Source organism: Sciurus carolinensis, chromosome 1, assembly GCF_902686445.1.
Source record: "Sciurus carolinensis chromosome 1, mSciCar1.2, whole genome shotgun sequence".
Lineage (NCBI taxonomy): Eukaryota > Metazoa > Chordata > Mammalia > Rodentia > Sciuridae > Sciurus > Sciurus carolinensis.
Window position 1 is genome coordinate 194651738 of NC_062213.1, and position 14753 is coordinate 194666490.

General features: G+C 39.9%; 1 protein-coding gene, 1 non-coding gene and 1 pseudogene across 31 annotated transcripts in view; 2 read left to right on the forward strand and 1 right to left on the reverse strand.

Moving 5' to 3' along the window:
* Nucleotides 1–14753, forward strand: part of Eif4g3 (eukaryotic translation initiation factor 4 gamma 3) — a 294208-nt gene that overhangs the window by 230323 nt on the left and 49132 nt on the right. For all 30 annotated transcript variants that reach the window (XM_047526878.1, XM_047526927.1, XM_047526928.1 and 27 more), the window contains 2 exons: nt 968–1138; nt 7374–7571. In XM_047526878.1, the coding sequence (XP_047382834.1) occupies nt 968–1138; nt 7374–7571 (369 nt within the window). The remainder of the gene's footprint in view (nt 1–967; nt 1139–7373; nt 7572–14753) is intronic.
* LOC124965794 (40S ribosomal protein SA-like) lies at nt 9030–9902 on the forward strand (annotated as a pseudogene).
* LOC124968102 (U6 spliceosomal RNA) lies at nt 10183–10289 on the reverse strand. The gene has a single exon (XR_007105634.1). It is a non-coding gene; the product is annotated as a U6 spliceosomal RNA (small nuclear RNA).

Below are 14753 nucleotides of genomic sequence, written 5' to 3' on the forward strand. Positions count from 1 at the left end.
CCTCCTAAACCACTGAGATTACAGGCATGTGCCACCACACCCAGCCCAATCTTTAATCTTGCAAATTGATTTTCAAACATTTAAGGTAGCTTTTGTTATGGATATTTAGATATTCAGAAGTATAACTTTTAAGTAAAAGTACTTAATTTGGTGACTGCTCTGATATATCAGCCTATATTGGTGTTCACAGGAGTAGGGTGGGAATCTGGCAGGAACAGGGAGCTAACAAACAAAGACATTTTTTTCAGGGAGTGATTTAGTTTGACTCTCACTGATCATAAGAAGGGCTTATTTTGGTATTTCTGACCCAGCAGATTTAAAGCTATTCAGTATGGTTAGCAATAGGGGGTGTCAGTGCTATAGAGAATTTTAGTGATGAAGTTGTATGTATTTGTATTTCGCTCTAAAAATGTAAAACCCAGTTTTTAAAGCGTATTTGTGACTGATGACTACTTCCTTTGAATTTTTTTTGATTATGGAAATTGGCTAGTCCAGTTCATATAACTTTAGAGGTTCAGTTAGAGATAGTCTTTTCTGCTAGGAACAAGTCTTTTTGTTTTGTTTTGTTATTGGGGACTTAACCCAGGGGCACTTCATTCCTAGCCCTTTATATTTTTTTTATTTGAGACAGGATCTCCCTAAATTACTTACGGTCTGAGTTGCTGAGGCTGACCTCAAACTTGCAGTCTTTTTGCCGTGACCTCCTGAGTTGCTGGAATTGCAGGAGTACGCCACCACACCCAACTGGGAGCCACACTCAACATGACTTTTTGTCCCATTTAGGACTTCAGTATCAAAAATTATAGAAGTGAAGGCCATTAGGTTCATGGTATTCTGTGTCCTCTAACTTCAGGGCCTAGTCTTTCCATGTTGAAGCGTTTGGTGTGAACATCAGGCTTTACTTGAACAGCACAGCAGACACAGTAAATTGTAAGTACTCTGAATAGATATAATATTCTTGTCCTAGTTATTGAACGTTGGGCCACGGAGGTCTCAACCTGGACAGAGAAGGGAGCCCAGGAAGATCATCACCGTTTCTGTAAAAGAAGATGTGCACTTAAAGAAGGCAGAGAATGCCTGGAAGCCCAGCCAAAAACGAGATAGCCAAGCTGAGGATCCTGAAAACATCAAAACCCAGGTGAGAACAGGAGCATATTATAACATTTTGGAATTATAACATTTTGATTTGTCTCAACATTTTGCCTTATTAGTATATAGAAATATCAGTTTAAGACTTTTTGTATTTTTCTTCCAGTAAAAGCATTATTCTCAAAGCCATCATGTATACTATTTTCTCTTGAAATTAGTTTATGTGCTTTTTCAAAACACCATGTCTGGAGGGCTCACATATGAAAGAGTTCTATCATTTAGGCCTTATATTGTTCGGGTCTCTTATCAGACCTTCTCTCTCTTCCTTCCTTCCTTCCTTCCTCCCTCCCTCCCTCCCTACCTTCCTTCTTTCCTTCCTCCCTCCCTCTTATTGTTTGTACAAGGGATTGAACCCTGGGGCACTTAACCTCTGAGCCACATTCCATATCCTAGCCCTTTTTTTATATTTTGAGACAAGGTTTTTACCCTGCTAAGTTTCTAATGTTGGCTTTGAACTTGTGATTCTCCTGTATCAGCCACCCAGATCGCTAGGATTACAGGTGTGCACCCTCTGAGGCCTTCATTTCTAAGAAGCTAAAATATAAAGATCTTATTTTGGGGTCTTTTAGAATAAAATAAAATTTTATACATCTTTTTGTTTATATTCTACTCTCAGAACTCATTAGGGTAAATTGAATGAATTTCTTTTTTAAGCCTCAAAATATTAATTTTTGCATATCAAGTTATAAAGCTTTATTCATATTTTGTACACACAGTGCCACTTACTAAACCTAGGTACCATCTACTGTCGCCTTTAGATGTTTTTGCTTCTAGGCATTCACACTGAATTCTCTCACAGATCACATATTAACTTTTCAGTCTGATTCCTTTATATCTATTTTTTCACCATTAGCAATTTTAGTGTAGTAGTTAAAAATTCCAGCTCTGGAGACAATCCTGACTCTGTTAGGCAGGTTCTTAATCTCAACTACAAAGTGAAGATACAAACAGTATGTACCTCATAGGACAGTGTGAAGGTGAAATGAAGTGATTTGAAGTATTTGGCCTGGTTCCTGAAGCCCAGACACATACGCAGTGTGTTGATGTTCCTTGGACATGTCTGATTCAGCACCAGCAGAAACTTCATACATAGCAGATAATCACTGAACATTTGTTAAATGTTTAAACCAACAAGAAATGTTGTTCATACAAAGCAAAGAGAAAAAATGATTAGATCCAAAAAAAAGCCAACCTGTTCAAACCTGTTTGACTGTTTGCCTTTGTTCATCTCTCAGTGATGTCACAAAGTTTGTCAAAAATCCCTAATTATGTCCTCCTTCATATTCATTAAAGTCAAGTCCTTTATTTTCTGTCTCCTGAACATATCTAAACCTTTAAATGAAAAAAAAGCTTCTATAGTCCATTTCTTCATTCTCCCTGAGAAATGCTTAACAGTAATGGGGGCCTAAATCTCTTCTGAAGACAGTTAAAAATTCCTACTAGATTTTCATCATTGTTTCGTTGTAGTAGGTAAGATATTTGTATTGATGCCTTATGTCATTAGATCATTACTAAACCTGTGGAGAAGAAACAGATGCTGTCCTTTTTTCCATAAGGAAACAAGTTGCCTAGAGTGTTGTGGTTATGGGAGAGTCCATTTCTTGTGACTTGTGATCTTTCTTTATTCTGTAACAGAGCCCCCCGTCCCCAATTAATGATCCTTATCTCAGAAACATATCTGATTATATTAACTCCAAGCCTATTGATCCAGTCTTCTTCTCTGCATATAGGTGTGCCCCAGGTTGCCTGTGGTTCTTGACATTATTTCTTTTCATTTTGTCAAAACAATGGTTTTCTTTTTGCCAATACCACCAGAAAACTCTCTCTTTTGTCGCTTCACTGTATACCTCATCTTCCTGTAGGGTCCATCATGTCCTCACAGCACTAAGAAATCCTCGCCTCAGACGGGTCTGCACTCTGCTGCTACACTGCTCTGGTGGTCTTTCTGCTGGCTTCCCTTGCTTCACCTCTCCTTTCTTTGTGATGCATAGATTCCAGTTGCTATTGACTGATTTGGCTACCTAAAACACTGATTTTTACCTTTTCTCTTCATTGAGCTTTTTCAATTTTTATTTTTTGGTACTGGGGAGTGAACTCAGGGGAGCTCTACCACTGATCTGCATCCCCAACCCTTTTATTTATATTTTTTATTTTCAGATAGGATCCCTCCAAGTTGCCATCGCTGTATTCAAACTTAGGACCCTCCTTCATCGCCTCCTAGGGAGCTGGGATTATAGGTGTTGCCACACCTGGCTTCATCTGTGCATTATAACCTAACATTCAAGAGTCATTTTCTCTCACTACTAATGAACACCAATCTTCTGATATTCCAGATTTTTCTTTCTGTCCCCAAAATAGGAATTCTTAAATAACAGTCCCTTCCTAAACAGGGCATGGTGGTACAACATGTAATCCCAGAGACTCAGTTGATTAAGGCAGGAGGATCACAAGTTCAAGGCCAGTCCAGACAGTTTTTGTGAGACCCTGTCTCAGAAAGAGTCAGGAGTTGGCTTAGTGATAGATGGCCTTGGGTTCAATCTCTAGTACCACTCACATACCAAAAAACCCCCCAAACCTCTGACATTTGATCATAGATGCTCATTATAAGTTCTTGCAGTAAAGCTGATATGTAGAGGGATTTAAAAGAAAAAGAAATGTCTTCCCAGGGCTGGAGATGTAGCTGAGTGGTAGAATGTTTGCCAGTCGCCCAGTACCAAACTCAAAGAAGCAAACAAGGAACAGTTCCTTCCTAAAATGTTTTCTTCTTCCTCAGATGTCGTCTCCCTTTTCTTTTCATGCAGCCAGCTTCTTCTGTCTTCCATAATCTGGCCCAGTTCTCCTTTCCTTTTGAGGTCATTTCCTGACCAGTTCAAAGCCTGTGGTCACTCCCTTTCCTGGTCCCTAGTTAATCCTAGCTACTTTGCTTGTGAGTATCTTGTCTTTCAGCCAGGTTTTGTTACATGGAAGGCTGTAACTGTGCTTTATATGTCATTTGTACCTCATGCAGAATTTCTTGAACATAAAGTAGATAATTACACATGAATGAATGATTTTCAATAAATACTTATTACCTGTTTATTATCCTTTTTCCTATGCTTACATTATTTTCTGAAAGTAGGAATAGTTGAAGCTTTTTTACTGACACAAAGGAGGTTTGATTTTTAAAACCTGAAAGAAGATACTATCTTGGTTGATATAAGCCTTTTCTCTCTCTCTCTCTCTCTCTCTCTTTTTTTTTTTTTTTTTTTTTTTTTTTGGTACTGGGGTTTGAACTCAGGGGCAGAGCAGAGGCACTTTACCACTGAGCTATATCCCCACTAAGTTGCTGAGGGCCTCATTAATTTGCTGAGACGGGCCTCAAACTTGTGATCCTCCTGCCTCAGCCTCCGGAGTCACTGGCATTACTGGCGTGTACCACTGTGCTCAACATTTATTTGTTTTTTAAATCCGTACTGACTTGTTGCTGGAAAATTTGACAGTATAATTTTTAAAATTTTTATTTATCTCCTGCCTAGAGAAAATGTTAACATATCTACACAAATTCTAAATATCCTTGTATTCATATATAAGTTTTTGACAGAAATAAAACATTTTATAAACTTTTTCATGTATTATATCATGGTTTCTTGCATTTTTACAACTTTTTTTTATTGCAATATTGATTGAAAGAAAAATTTCCTTTTGTGTACATTTCTGTAATTGTTGACAAACGCTAAGACCTCAATCAAAATATAAAACATTTTCGTTAGACCCCAGTAACGTTTCCATCAGCCCCAATACCCTCATGTTACCTCACACTTACCCTTTTTCTTCATGCTTACGTCTGATAATCACTAATCTGCTCTGTCTCTGTAATATTTCCTTGAATCATTTTAACCATGGCTTCCTGTAGTTAGCACATGCATTTTACATCTACCCATATTATTTTCACATATCATGAACTTTTTTTTTTTTAATTGTTGTCATTGTTTTCTTTTTAATTGTCAGTAGTGTTGGTTAGTTTTTCCATTTACGGGATGAACAGTTGTTGGGCAATGACCACTAAATTTGCTGTAAATGTTTACATGCAGGATTTGTGTGAGCATAAATCAGTTACTTTGGGATGAGTACCTAGCCATGGAATTGGTCAGTCTTTTGGTGGATATATGTTTAACCTTTTTGGAAAATGCTAGTAAAATTAAATGTTTTGCAAACTGGTTTTACTGTTTTGTGTTTCTGATGGCAAGGAATCCGGTTGTTCTTTATCTTCCCCACCATTTGCTTTTTCCTACTTTTTAAAGTTTAGTCATTCTAATAGACATGCTGTGGTATGTCTTTGTAGCGTTAATTTGCATTTTCCAAATAACTAATGACTTTGAACATCTTTTCATGTGCATCTTCTCTGGGAAAGTTTCTGTTGCTATCCTTTGCCATTTTTCATTGAGTGATGTATTTTCTTTCTTTCTTTTCTAATACCTTTTATTTTTTGCTTATTTTTTGTGGTGCCAAGAATCAAACCCAGTGCCTCACACATGCTAGGCAAGCGCTCTACCACTGAGCCACAACCCCAGCACCTGATTTTTTTCTTAATGTTGAGTTTTCAGAGTTCCCTACATATTCTGAGTTCTGTACATATTTACAGATGTTCTGTGATATTCTGTGCTTTATGTTTTTATTCTTATAATAGTGTCTTTCACAGAAAGTAGCTTTTCATTTTGATGATCTTCATTTTATCAACTTTACATTTGTGGATTGTGCTTTTGCTATCATATGTAGGAAATCTTTGCATGACACAAATGCAAAGTTTTTTTCCTATGTTGCTTCTACAAGTCTGTAATTTTAGTTTTTATATTTAGTTCCGTGATCCACTTTTACTTGAGTTTTGTAAAGGGTGCATGATATGGTTCTTTTACTTGATGTCATCTTTATTTCATTTTGAATGCCCAGTCATTCTATCACAGTTTGTTGAATAGACTGTCTTTTCACCAATGAATTTCCCTTTCATCTTTGTTGAAAATCAATTCATTATATATATGAGTCTGTTTCTCTATTCTTTGGTTCTTTTGAGCTGTATGTCTATCCTTTGGCCAGTACTACAGTTTTTATTTAGTCCTATACATAGTTAATATTGAAATCAGGTTGTATGAGTTCTCCAGTTTTTGTTTTTGTTTTTTTCCAAAATTACTCAGGCTTTTCTGTTTGGTCTCTTTCATCAATGATTTATTGTTTTCATCATATAGCTCCTGTGGATATTTTATTAGATTTTTATCAAGTGTGTTGGGGATTTTGGTGCTATGTTAAATGGTACTTCAACAAATTTTTATTTATTTGCACTTGATGGTGTATCCTATAATTGCTAGACTGACTTATTATAGTAGCTCTTTTTTTAGATTATTTATGATTTCTATGTAGACAATTACATCATCTCTGAAGTGTTTCTTCCTTTGTAATTTGTACACTTTATTTCTTTTTCTTTGTCTTATTGCACTAATTAGCACCTTCAGTATGATATTGAATAGGAATGGTAAGGACAGATATTTTTGCTTTGTTCCCAATCTTAGGGGAAAGATTTCAATCTTTTACCATTAAAGAGGGTTGTAGATCCCCTTTTTCTAGCTGAGGCAAGTTTCTTTTATTCCTAACTCCATGAATGTTTCTAAAATATCATTTTAAAAGACTCTTGCTTGGACTCAAAAGACTCATAATTTATATTATACTGTAACTTAGAAAAATTCCTATATTTGCACATTGAAGTTATTTTCTTTAAAGGATTATGATAGAAATTATTATATCTAAAATCTTTATCCCTAAATATGAATCAATTTCTAAAACTATAATTACACATCCACAGTTTCATAGCTTTTGTCACATATTGTCACATTGGCCTTAGAAATGTCCCAGAAAGGGCCGTCCACTGATAGAGTGTGCTTTTAGGATGCACGAGGCCCTGGGTTCAATCCCCAACATCACAAAGAAGAAAATATATATATCAGATGATGTCCCTGTCAACAACGTTTGAATACATTTATTTCTTAGAATTCTCATCATCAGTTAAACAGAAAGTTGGATACGTTATTTATAAATTGTTAAAATAGATGTATTTAATTATTTGTCTTACTAGTTCATAGTCCTTGTTAATAAATTTGAGAATTTGAACTTATAAGTTATATTTTTAAAATCCTTTCAGAACACATCATATTGTCATAATTAGGGTAATATTCTTTTCTTTTTTGTAAACCTTTTAGGAACTTTTTAGAAAAGTTCGAAGTATCTTAAATAAATTGACACCACAGATGTTCAACCAACTGATGAAGCAAGTGTCAGGACTTACCGTTGACACAGAGGAGCGGCTGAAAGGAGTCATTGACCTGGTCTTTGAGAAGGCTATTGATGAACCCAGTTTCTCTGTGGCTTATGCAAACATGTGTCGATGTCTAGTAACGGTAAGAAGAGAGGAAGGGGTAAAACCAGAAACCTCCAAGAGGTATATTCTCCCCTCACTACACATTCTTCCCAGAAATCTTAATGGGGGAATGTAAAGGGGAGAAGATATTTTTAGTACTCATTAATATAATGTCCTCATTGCATAAAAGATACTTATTTTATTAAAAATTATACTCACCTCTGGAGGGGACATGGAGAGCAGGCTGAAGTGGGCATGAGGGAGGCTGAGGAAGGGTTCAGTTAGCATGTGGAGCTGCTGTGGTGGAGCCCTTGCCTGGCTGTGGGAGCCCCTGGGCTCCATCTCCAGCGCCTCAAAAAGTGAGTATTGTGAAATTGTTGTAGGAACCAAGTTTCCCGGCGTTATCATCTTATATAGCAAATGCTTACTTTTACATTTTACGAAATTTGAAATGAAGTAAGTTGTTCGTTCTAATTGTAGCCTTTATGAAAACAGAAGGATGGTTCTCTTATGGTTAAAAGGTTCAAAACTGATGATTTCATCTTTTAGAAACAGATTTCTCTTTACATCATCCACAGCCATTTATTCTCCACATCCTGTCAAATCTAGGACAAAACAGGATGGGAGACCAGTTTCTGATTGGTGTCCATTTCTCCTCCTGTATTCTGCAATCATAAACTGCCTCATGCCACCTGTGTTTTCTCTTCCTTTTACTGTTACCAAGGTACTTGTATCAGAAATGCCTGTCCTTTAACATTGGGATTTTTCTAATTACCACAACTTATTATTGTCATACCTTACTTCTTAGAAACAAGCTGTGAAAATGCAAAAGTCTGTCTACCAATATTTTTGAGTACCTATTTCAAAGGTAGGTAAATCTGTTTGGACTTGGAAAAAGTAACATCATCTACCTTTAAGGAATTCAAAATCCATATTCAAAAAAGACTTTCTGAGGAAAAAAGCATGTTTGTGATGTTGTGGTGTGTGTGTTGCGTCAGATTGGACAATTTAGACAAAAAATAAATTGGAGAAAAAAGAAATCACTATTTTGGTGAAAAAATAAACTTTTATGAAGCAAATAGTATCTCATTGGTCCTGAGTTGGTGTGGGTAGAATAGGTAAAAGAAACAAGAATATGTTCTAGGAAGGTTCCTGTCAGAAGTAGCAAGCTTGATGTAATGTCTATAGTACTGACTTTAATTCTCACACTTCTAGGGTTAGAATTTAAACTTTAAAATTAAACTTTAAATTCCTACTCTGCCACTTGAAAACTTTTTAACCTTACTTAGTATTTTTGGTTTCAGTTCCTAACCCCAAAATAAATAAAGGAGAATAGTTACTCATCTCTTTAAGCCCCAGATTTTAATTCTTAAAACAATATTAATTCACACAATTTATGGTATTGTCAAGATAAAGTTAACCTTTCCGAGCTAGCCAGGGAGGGGTCTATACAGGGTTGTTCTTGATTCCCGTCGTAACTTAAAGGGAAACTGTCACAATGTCCAGAGCCCTTGATGTCCTGCAAATGAAGGAAGAGGTTGTCATCAAATTCCTTGCAGCAGGAACCCAGTTAGATGGCACCAACCTTGATTTCCAGATGGAACAATTTATCTACAAAAGGAAAAGTGATGGTGTATACATCATAAATCTGAAGAGAACCTGGGAGAAGCTTCTGCTGGCAGCTCGTGCCATTGTTGCCATCGAAAACCCTGCCAATGTTAGTGTCATATCCTCCAGGAATACTGGTCAGCGGTCTGTGCTGAAGTGTGCTGCCGCCACCAGAGCCACTCCTATTGCTGGCCGCTTCACTCCTGGAACCTTCGCTAACCGACCCAGGCAGCCTTCCGGGCGCCACGTCTTCTGGGGGTTACTGATCCCAGGGCTGACCACCGGCCTCTTACAGAAGCATCTTATGTCAATCTGCCTACCATTGCTTTGTGTAACACAGACTCTCCTCTGCGCTATGTGGACATTGCCATTCCATGCAACAATAAGAGGGCTCATTTTGTGGTTCTGATATGGATGCTGGTCCAAGAAGTTCTGCGCGTGTGTGGCACCATTTCCCATGAACATCCCTGGGAGGTCATGCCTGATGACAGAGATCCTGAAGAGATTGCAAAGGGAGAGCAGGCTGCTGCTGAAAAAGCTGTGACCAAGGAGGAATTTCAGGTTGGATGGACTGCTCCAGCTCCCGAGTTCACTGCTGCTCAACCTGAGGCTGCAGACTGGTCTGAGGTGTGCAGGTGCCCTCTATGCCTGTCCAGCAGTTCCCTGCTGAAGACTGGAGTGCCCAGCCAGCCACTGAAGACTGGTCTCAGCCCCCACTGCTCAGGCTACTGAGTGGGTAGGAACAACCACGGAGTGGACTTGAGCTGTTCTGCAGACACTTATTAAGCAAAATGGAAACAAGGTTATGGAAAATAAATATCAGATTCTTTTAAAAAAATAAAGTTAACTAAAATAAGTTAAGTGAGATTAACTATTTAATGCTAGAACCTTAGCTCAATTAACTAGATCAGTAGTCTTAATCAGGGCCTCTCCCCTACCCATACCTCCCCAATGCTAGGAATTAAAGCCAGGGCCTTGTGCATGTTAGGCAAGTGCTCTACCACTGAGCTACTCCCCCAGTCCCATTAAAGAGTACATTTTTTAAAAATATGGAATGCTTCACGAATTTGCGTGTCATTCTTGTGCAGGTGCCATGCTAATCTTCTCTGTATGGTTCCAATTTTAGTATATGTGCTGCCGAAGTGAGCACAAGAGTACATTTTTAAGAAAGACTTTCTTTAGATTTACAAAGCAAATTGATATAATGGATTAGGCTTTCCCAAGGTGCTCTATAAATAGGACATGCATGCACGTATATACATGAATGTATGCACAGGTGCTTCTTCCATCAAACCCTACCAAGGTAAACCATAAGGCTTACAAATAGTGATAATAAATCCTGCCTGTGGCGTTTGCCTCTGCTTATTCAATTAGAAATGACTGAAGATGCCTGCAGAATCCCTCTTTACAAACAGCAAAACATTTAACTAGAATTTAGTACTTCTGAGGGCGGGCCAAGATGGCGGACTAGAGGGCGGCTGCATTTCACGCTGCTCCAGGACGCAAGATTCAAAAGAGGAGATAGTGAGAGGCTTGGGACCAACTCAAAGCTGCCGGGTGAGTCTCTCCTGTTGGGGAGGCGTCCCGGATGGGGCGGTAGCCCCAGAACGCAGGGAATTTGTGAAGTGGAGTTGCTCGGTGAGACGCCCCTCCCCCCACTGGAGCGATAAACACGGACAACTGGGATCATCGTAGAGGAGGCGGCTCAGCATAGCGCTTGGACTCGAGCAGCCGCTGGGGCTCCGGGCGGCTGCCTGGGGAGGAGCTGCGTGGTGAGCTGTTTGGACCCAGAGTGACCGCTTCCGAACACCGGGGGGTTGCCCGGAGGAGGAGGAGAGGCCCGGCGGGTCGCTTGGGTCTAGGAGTGACTGCATCAGAGCCACGGGCGGTTGCCAGAGGAGGAGCTGCGTGGTGAGCTGTTTGAACTCAGAGTGGGCGCTCCTGAGCGCCGGGGGACTGCCCGGAGGAAGAGGAGGAGCACGGCGGGACGCTTGGTCTGGGAATGACTGCATCAGAACCACAGGCGGTTGCCAGAGGAGGAGTTGCGTGGTGAACTGTTTGAACTCAGAGCGAGCGCTCCTGAGTGCCGGGAGGTTGCCCGGAGGAGGAGGAGGAGCGCGGCGTGTTGTTTGACCTGGGAGTGACTGCATCAGAGCTGCGGGCGGTTGCCGGAGGAGGAGCTGCGTGACGAGCTGTTTGAACTCGGAGCAGCTGGTCCAGAACAGTGGTGGCCTGCCTGGAGGAGGAGAGCGGTGGGACGCTTAGTCTGTGAGTGACTGCATCAGAACCACAGGCGGTTGCCAGAGGAGGAGGCGAGTGGTGAGTTGATTGGACTAAAAGCAACCGCTCCGGAACACCGGTGGCCTGCCTGGAGAAGGAGCGTGGTGAGTCACCTGGTCTCGGAGCCACCGCTCCTGAACACCCGGGCGGCTACCCCAAGGAGGAGGAGGAGGAACAGGGCGGGTCACTTGGACTTGGAGTGACTGCCTAGGGCTACGGGTGGTTGGTGGGAGGAGGAGACCCAAAGTGAGTTGTTTGGACTCCTAGTGACTGCGTCGGAAACCGGGCGGCTGTCCGGAGGAGGAGGTGTGTGGCGGGTCTCTGTGTCTCGGAGCTATTGTACGGGGCTCCAGGTGGTGGCTCAGAGGAGGGGCTGCATAGCCAGGCGATTGGTGCAGAGCAGGGTCCCAGGAGCTAGGTGGCTTCTTGCTGGAAGAGCCGCACAGAGACACGCCTAGGGGCGGAGCGAAGTTTCCAGGGCGGCGGGCAGACTCTCTGGGAGAGGCAGCCTAAGGAGACTCGCCTGCGAAGGGTGAGGCTCCCAGGCCCAGGACGTAGGTCCGGGCCCCTGGGATCGTTGCAGAAGAAGACAGCCCAGCCCAGGGGGTAGTTGTAGATTGAGGGGAACCTCTAGGAGGGCAACTGACTAGCAAGACGTCCCCACCGAGTGACTCTTCCCGGCCAGGGGAGGTTTTCCCACAGGGACAGTAAAGTCAGAGACATAGGCACAAACAGGCCTTGCCTCAGCCCGCAGCCTACTTCCCCGTTGGATGACCATTGGTCAACAAGTGGAGACACCTCTGCCCACTAGCAGGGAATATACGCCACCTGAGGGTCACCACCCTAGAGAGGCAGCTTCTTCGTGGAGCTCTGCATTATCAACCTCCTCCAAGACTTCAGGCTACTGAAGGATAAGAGGGGATATACTAACAATCCTCAGGGACATTATAAGTTGATAGAGGAAATCTGCAATATCTTAATGACCCACTGATCCCTGAACAATATGAGAAAACAAGGGAAGAAAATGCCCCAAACAAATCTAGATGTTACATCAATAAAATCCAACGACAGCATGGCAGAAGAAATGACAGAAAGGGAGTTCAGAATGTACATAATTAAAATGATTAGGGAAACAAACGATGAGATGAAAGAGCAAATGCAGGCATTGAACGATCGCACCAATCGACAGTTAACAGAGCAAATTCAGGAAGCAAAAGATCATTTCAATAAAGAGTTAGAGATATTGAAAAAAAACCAAACAGAAATCCTTGAAATGAAGGAAACAATAAACCAAATTAAGAACTCCATAGAAAGCACAACCAATAGGATAGAACAGCTGGAAGACAGAACTTCAGATATTGAAGACAAAATATTTAACCTCGAAAACAAAGTTGAACAAACAGAGAAGATGGTGAGAAATCATGAACAGAATCTCCAAGAACTATGGGATATCATGAAAAGGCCAAATTTGAGAATTATTGGGATTGAGGAAGGCTTAGAGAAACAAACCAAAGGAATGAACAATCTATTTGAAGAAATAATATCAGAAAATTTCCCAAATCTGAAGAATGAAATGGAAAATCAAGTCCAAGAGGCTTATAGGACTCCAAATACACAAAATTACAACAGACCCACACCAAGGCACATTATAATGAAAATACCTAACATACAAAATAAAGACAGAATTTTAAAGGCTGTGAGAGAAAAGAACCAAATTACATTCAGGGGGAAGCCAATACGGATATCAGCAGATTTTTCAATCCAGACCCTAAAAGCTAGAAGGGCCTGGAACAACATTTTTCAAGCTCTGAAAGAAAATGGATGCCAACCAAGAATCTTATACCCAGCAAAACTTACCTTCAAATTTGATGATGAAATAAGATCATTCCATGATAAACAAAAGCTAAAAGAATTTACAAAAAGAAAGCCAGCATTACAGAACATTCTCAGCAAAATATTCCATGAGGAAGAGATAAAAAACAAAGAAGCAAATCAGCAAAGGGAGGAATTATCCTAAAGGAACTGTCAAATAAAGGAGGAACCAAGATGTGTCAAAAATTTTAAATATGAACCAAATGACTGGGAATACAAATCATATCTCAATAATAACCCTGAATGTTAATGGCCTGAATTCATCAATCAAAAGACATAGACTGGCAGATTGGATTAAAAAGAAAGATCCAACAATATGTTGCCTGCAAGAGACTCACCTCATAGAAAGAGATACCCATAGACTAAAGGTGAAAGGATGGGGAAAAACATACCATGCACATGGGCTCAGCAAAAAAGCTGGAGTATCCATCCTCATTTCAGATAAAGTGGACTTCAAGCCAATGTTAGTTAGAAGGGATAAAGAAGGACATTTCATACTGCTTAAGGGAAGCATAAATCAGCAAGATATAACAATCATAAACATCTATGCCCCAAACAGTGGCTCATCCATATATGTTAAACAAATCCTTCTCAATTTTAGAAACCAAATAGACCATAACACAATAATACTAGGTGATTTTAACACGCCTCTTTCACCACTGGACAGATCTTCCAAACAAATATTGAACAAAGAAACCATAGATCTCAATAACACAATCAATAATTTAGACTTAACAGACATTTATAGAATATACCATCCAACCAAGAGCGAATACACTTTCTTCTCAGCAGCACATGGATCCTTCTCTAAAATAGACCATATATTATGCCACAAAGCTAATGTCAGCAAATACAAGAAGATAGAGACACTACCTTGTATTCTATCAGATCATAATGGATTGAAGTTACAAATTAATGAAAGAGTAAAAAACAGAAACTACTCCAACACCTGGAGATTAAACAATATGCTATTATATGATGAATGGATAACAGAAGATATTAGGAAGGAAATTAAAAAATTCTTAGAGGTAAACGAGAACAAAGAAACAACATATCAAAATCTCTGGGACACTATGAAAGCGGTACTTAGAGGAAGATTTATTTCATGGAGCGCATTTAATAAAAGAAGTAAAACTCAAAAAATAAATGACCTAACACTACAGCTCAAAGCCCTAGAAAAAGAAGAACAGACCAACACCAAAAGTAGTAGAAGACAGGAAATAGTTAAACTCAGAGCTGAAATCAACGAAATTGAAACGAAAGAAACAATACAAAAAATTGACAAAATAAATAGTTGGTTCTTCGAAAAAATAAACAAAATTGATAAACCTTTAGCCACACTAACAAAGAGAAGACGAGAGAAAACCCAAATCACTAAAATTCGGAATGAACAAGGAAATATCACAACAGACACGACCGAAATACAAAACATAATTAGAAGCTATTTTGAAAATCTATACTC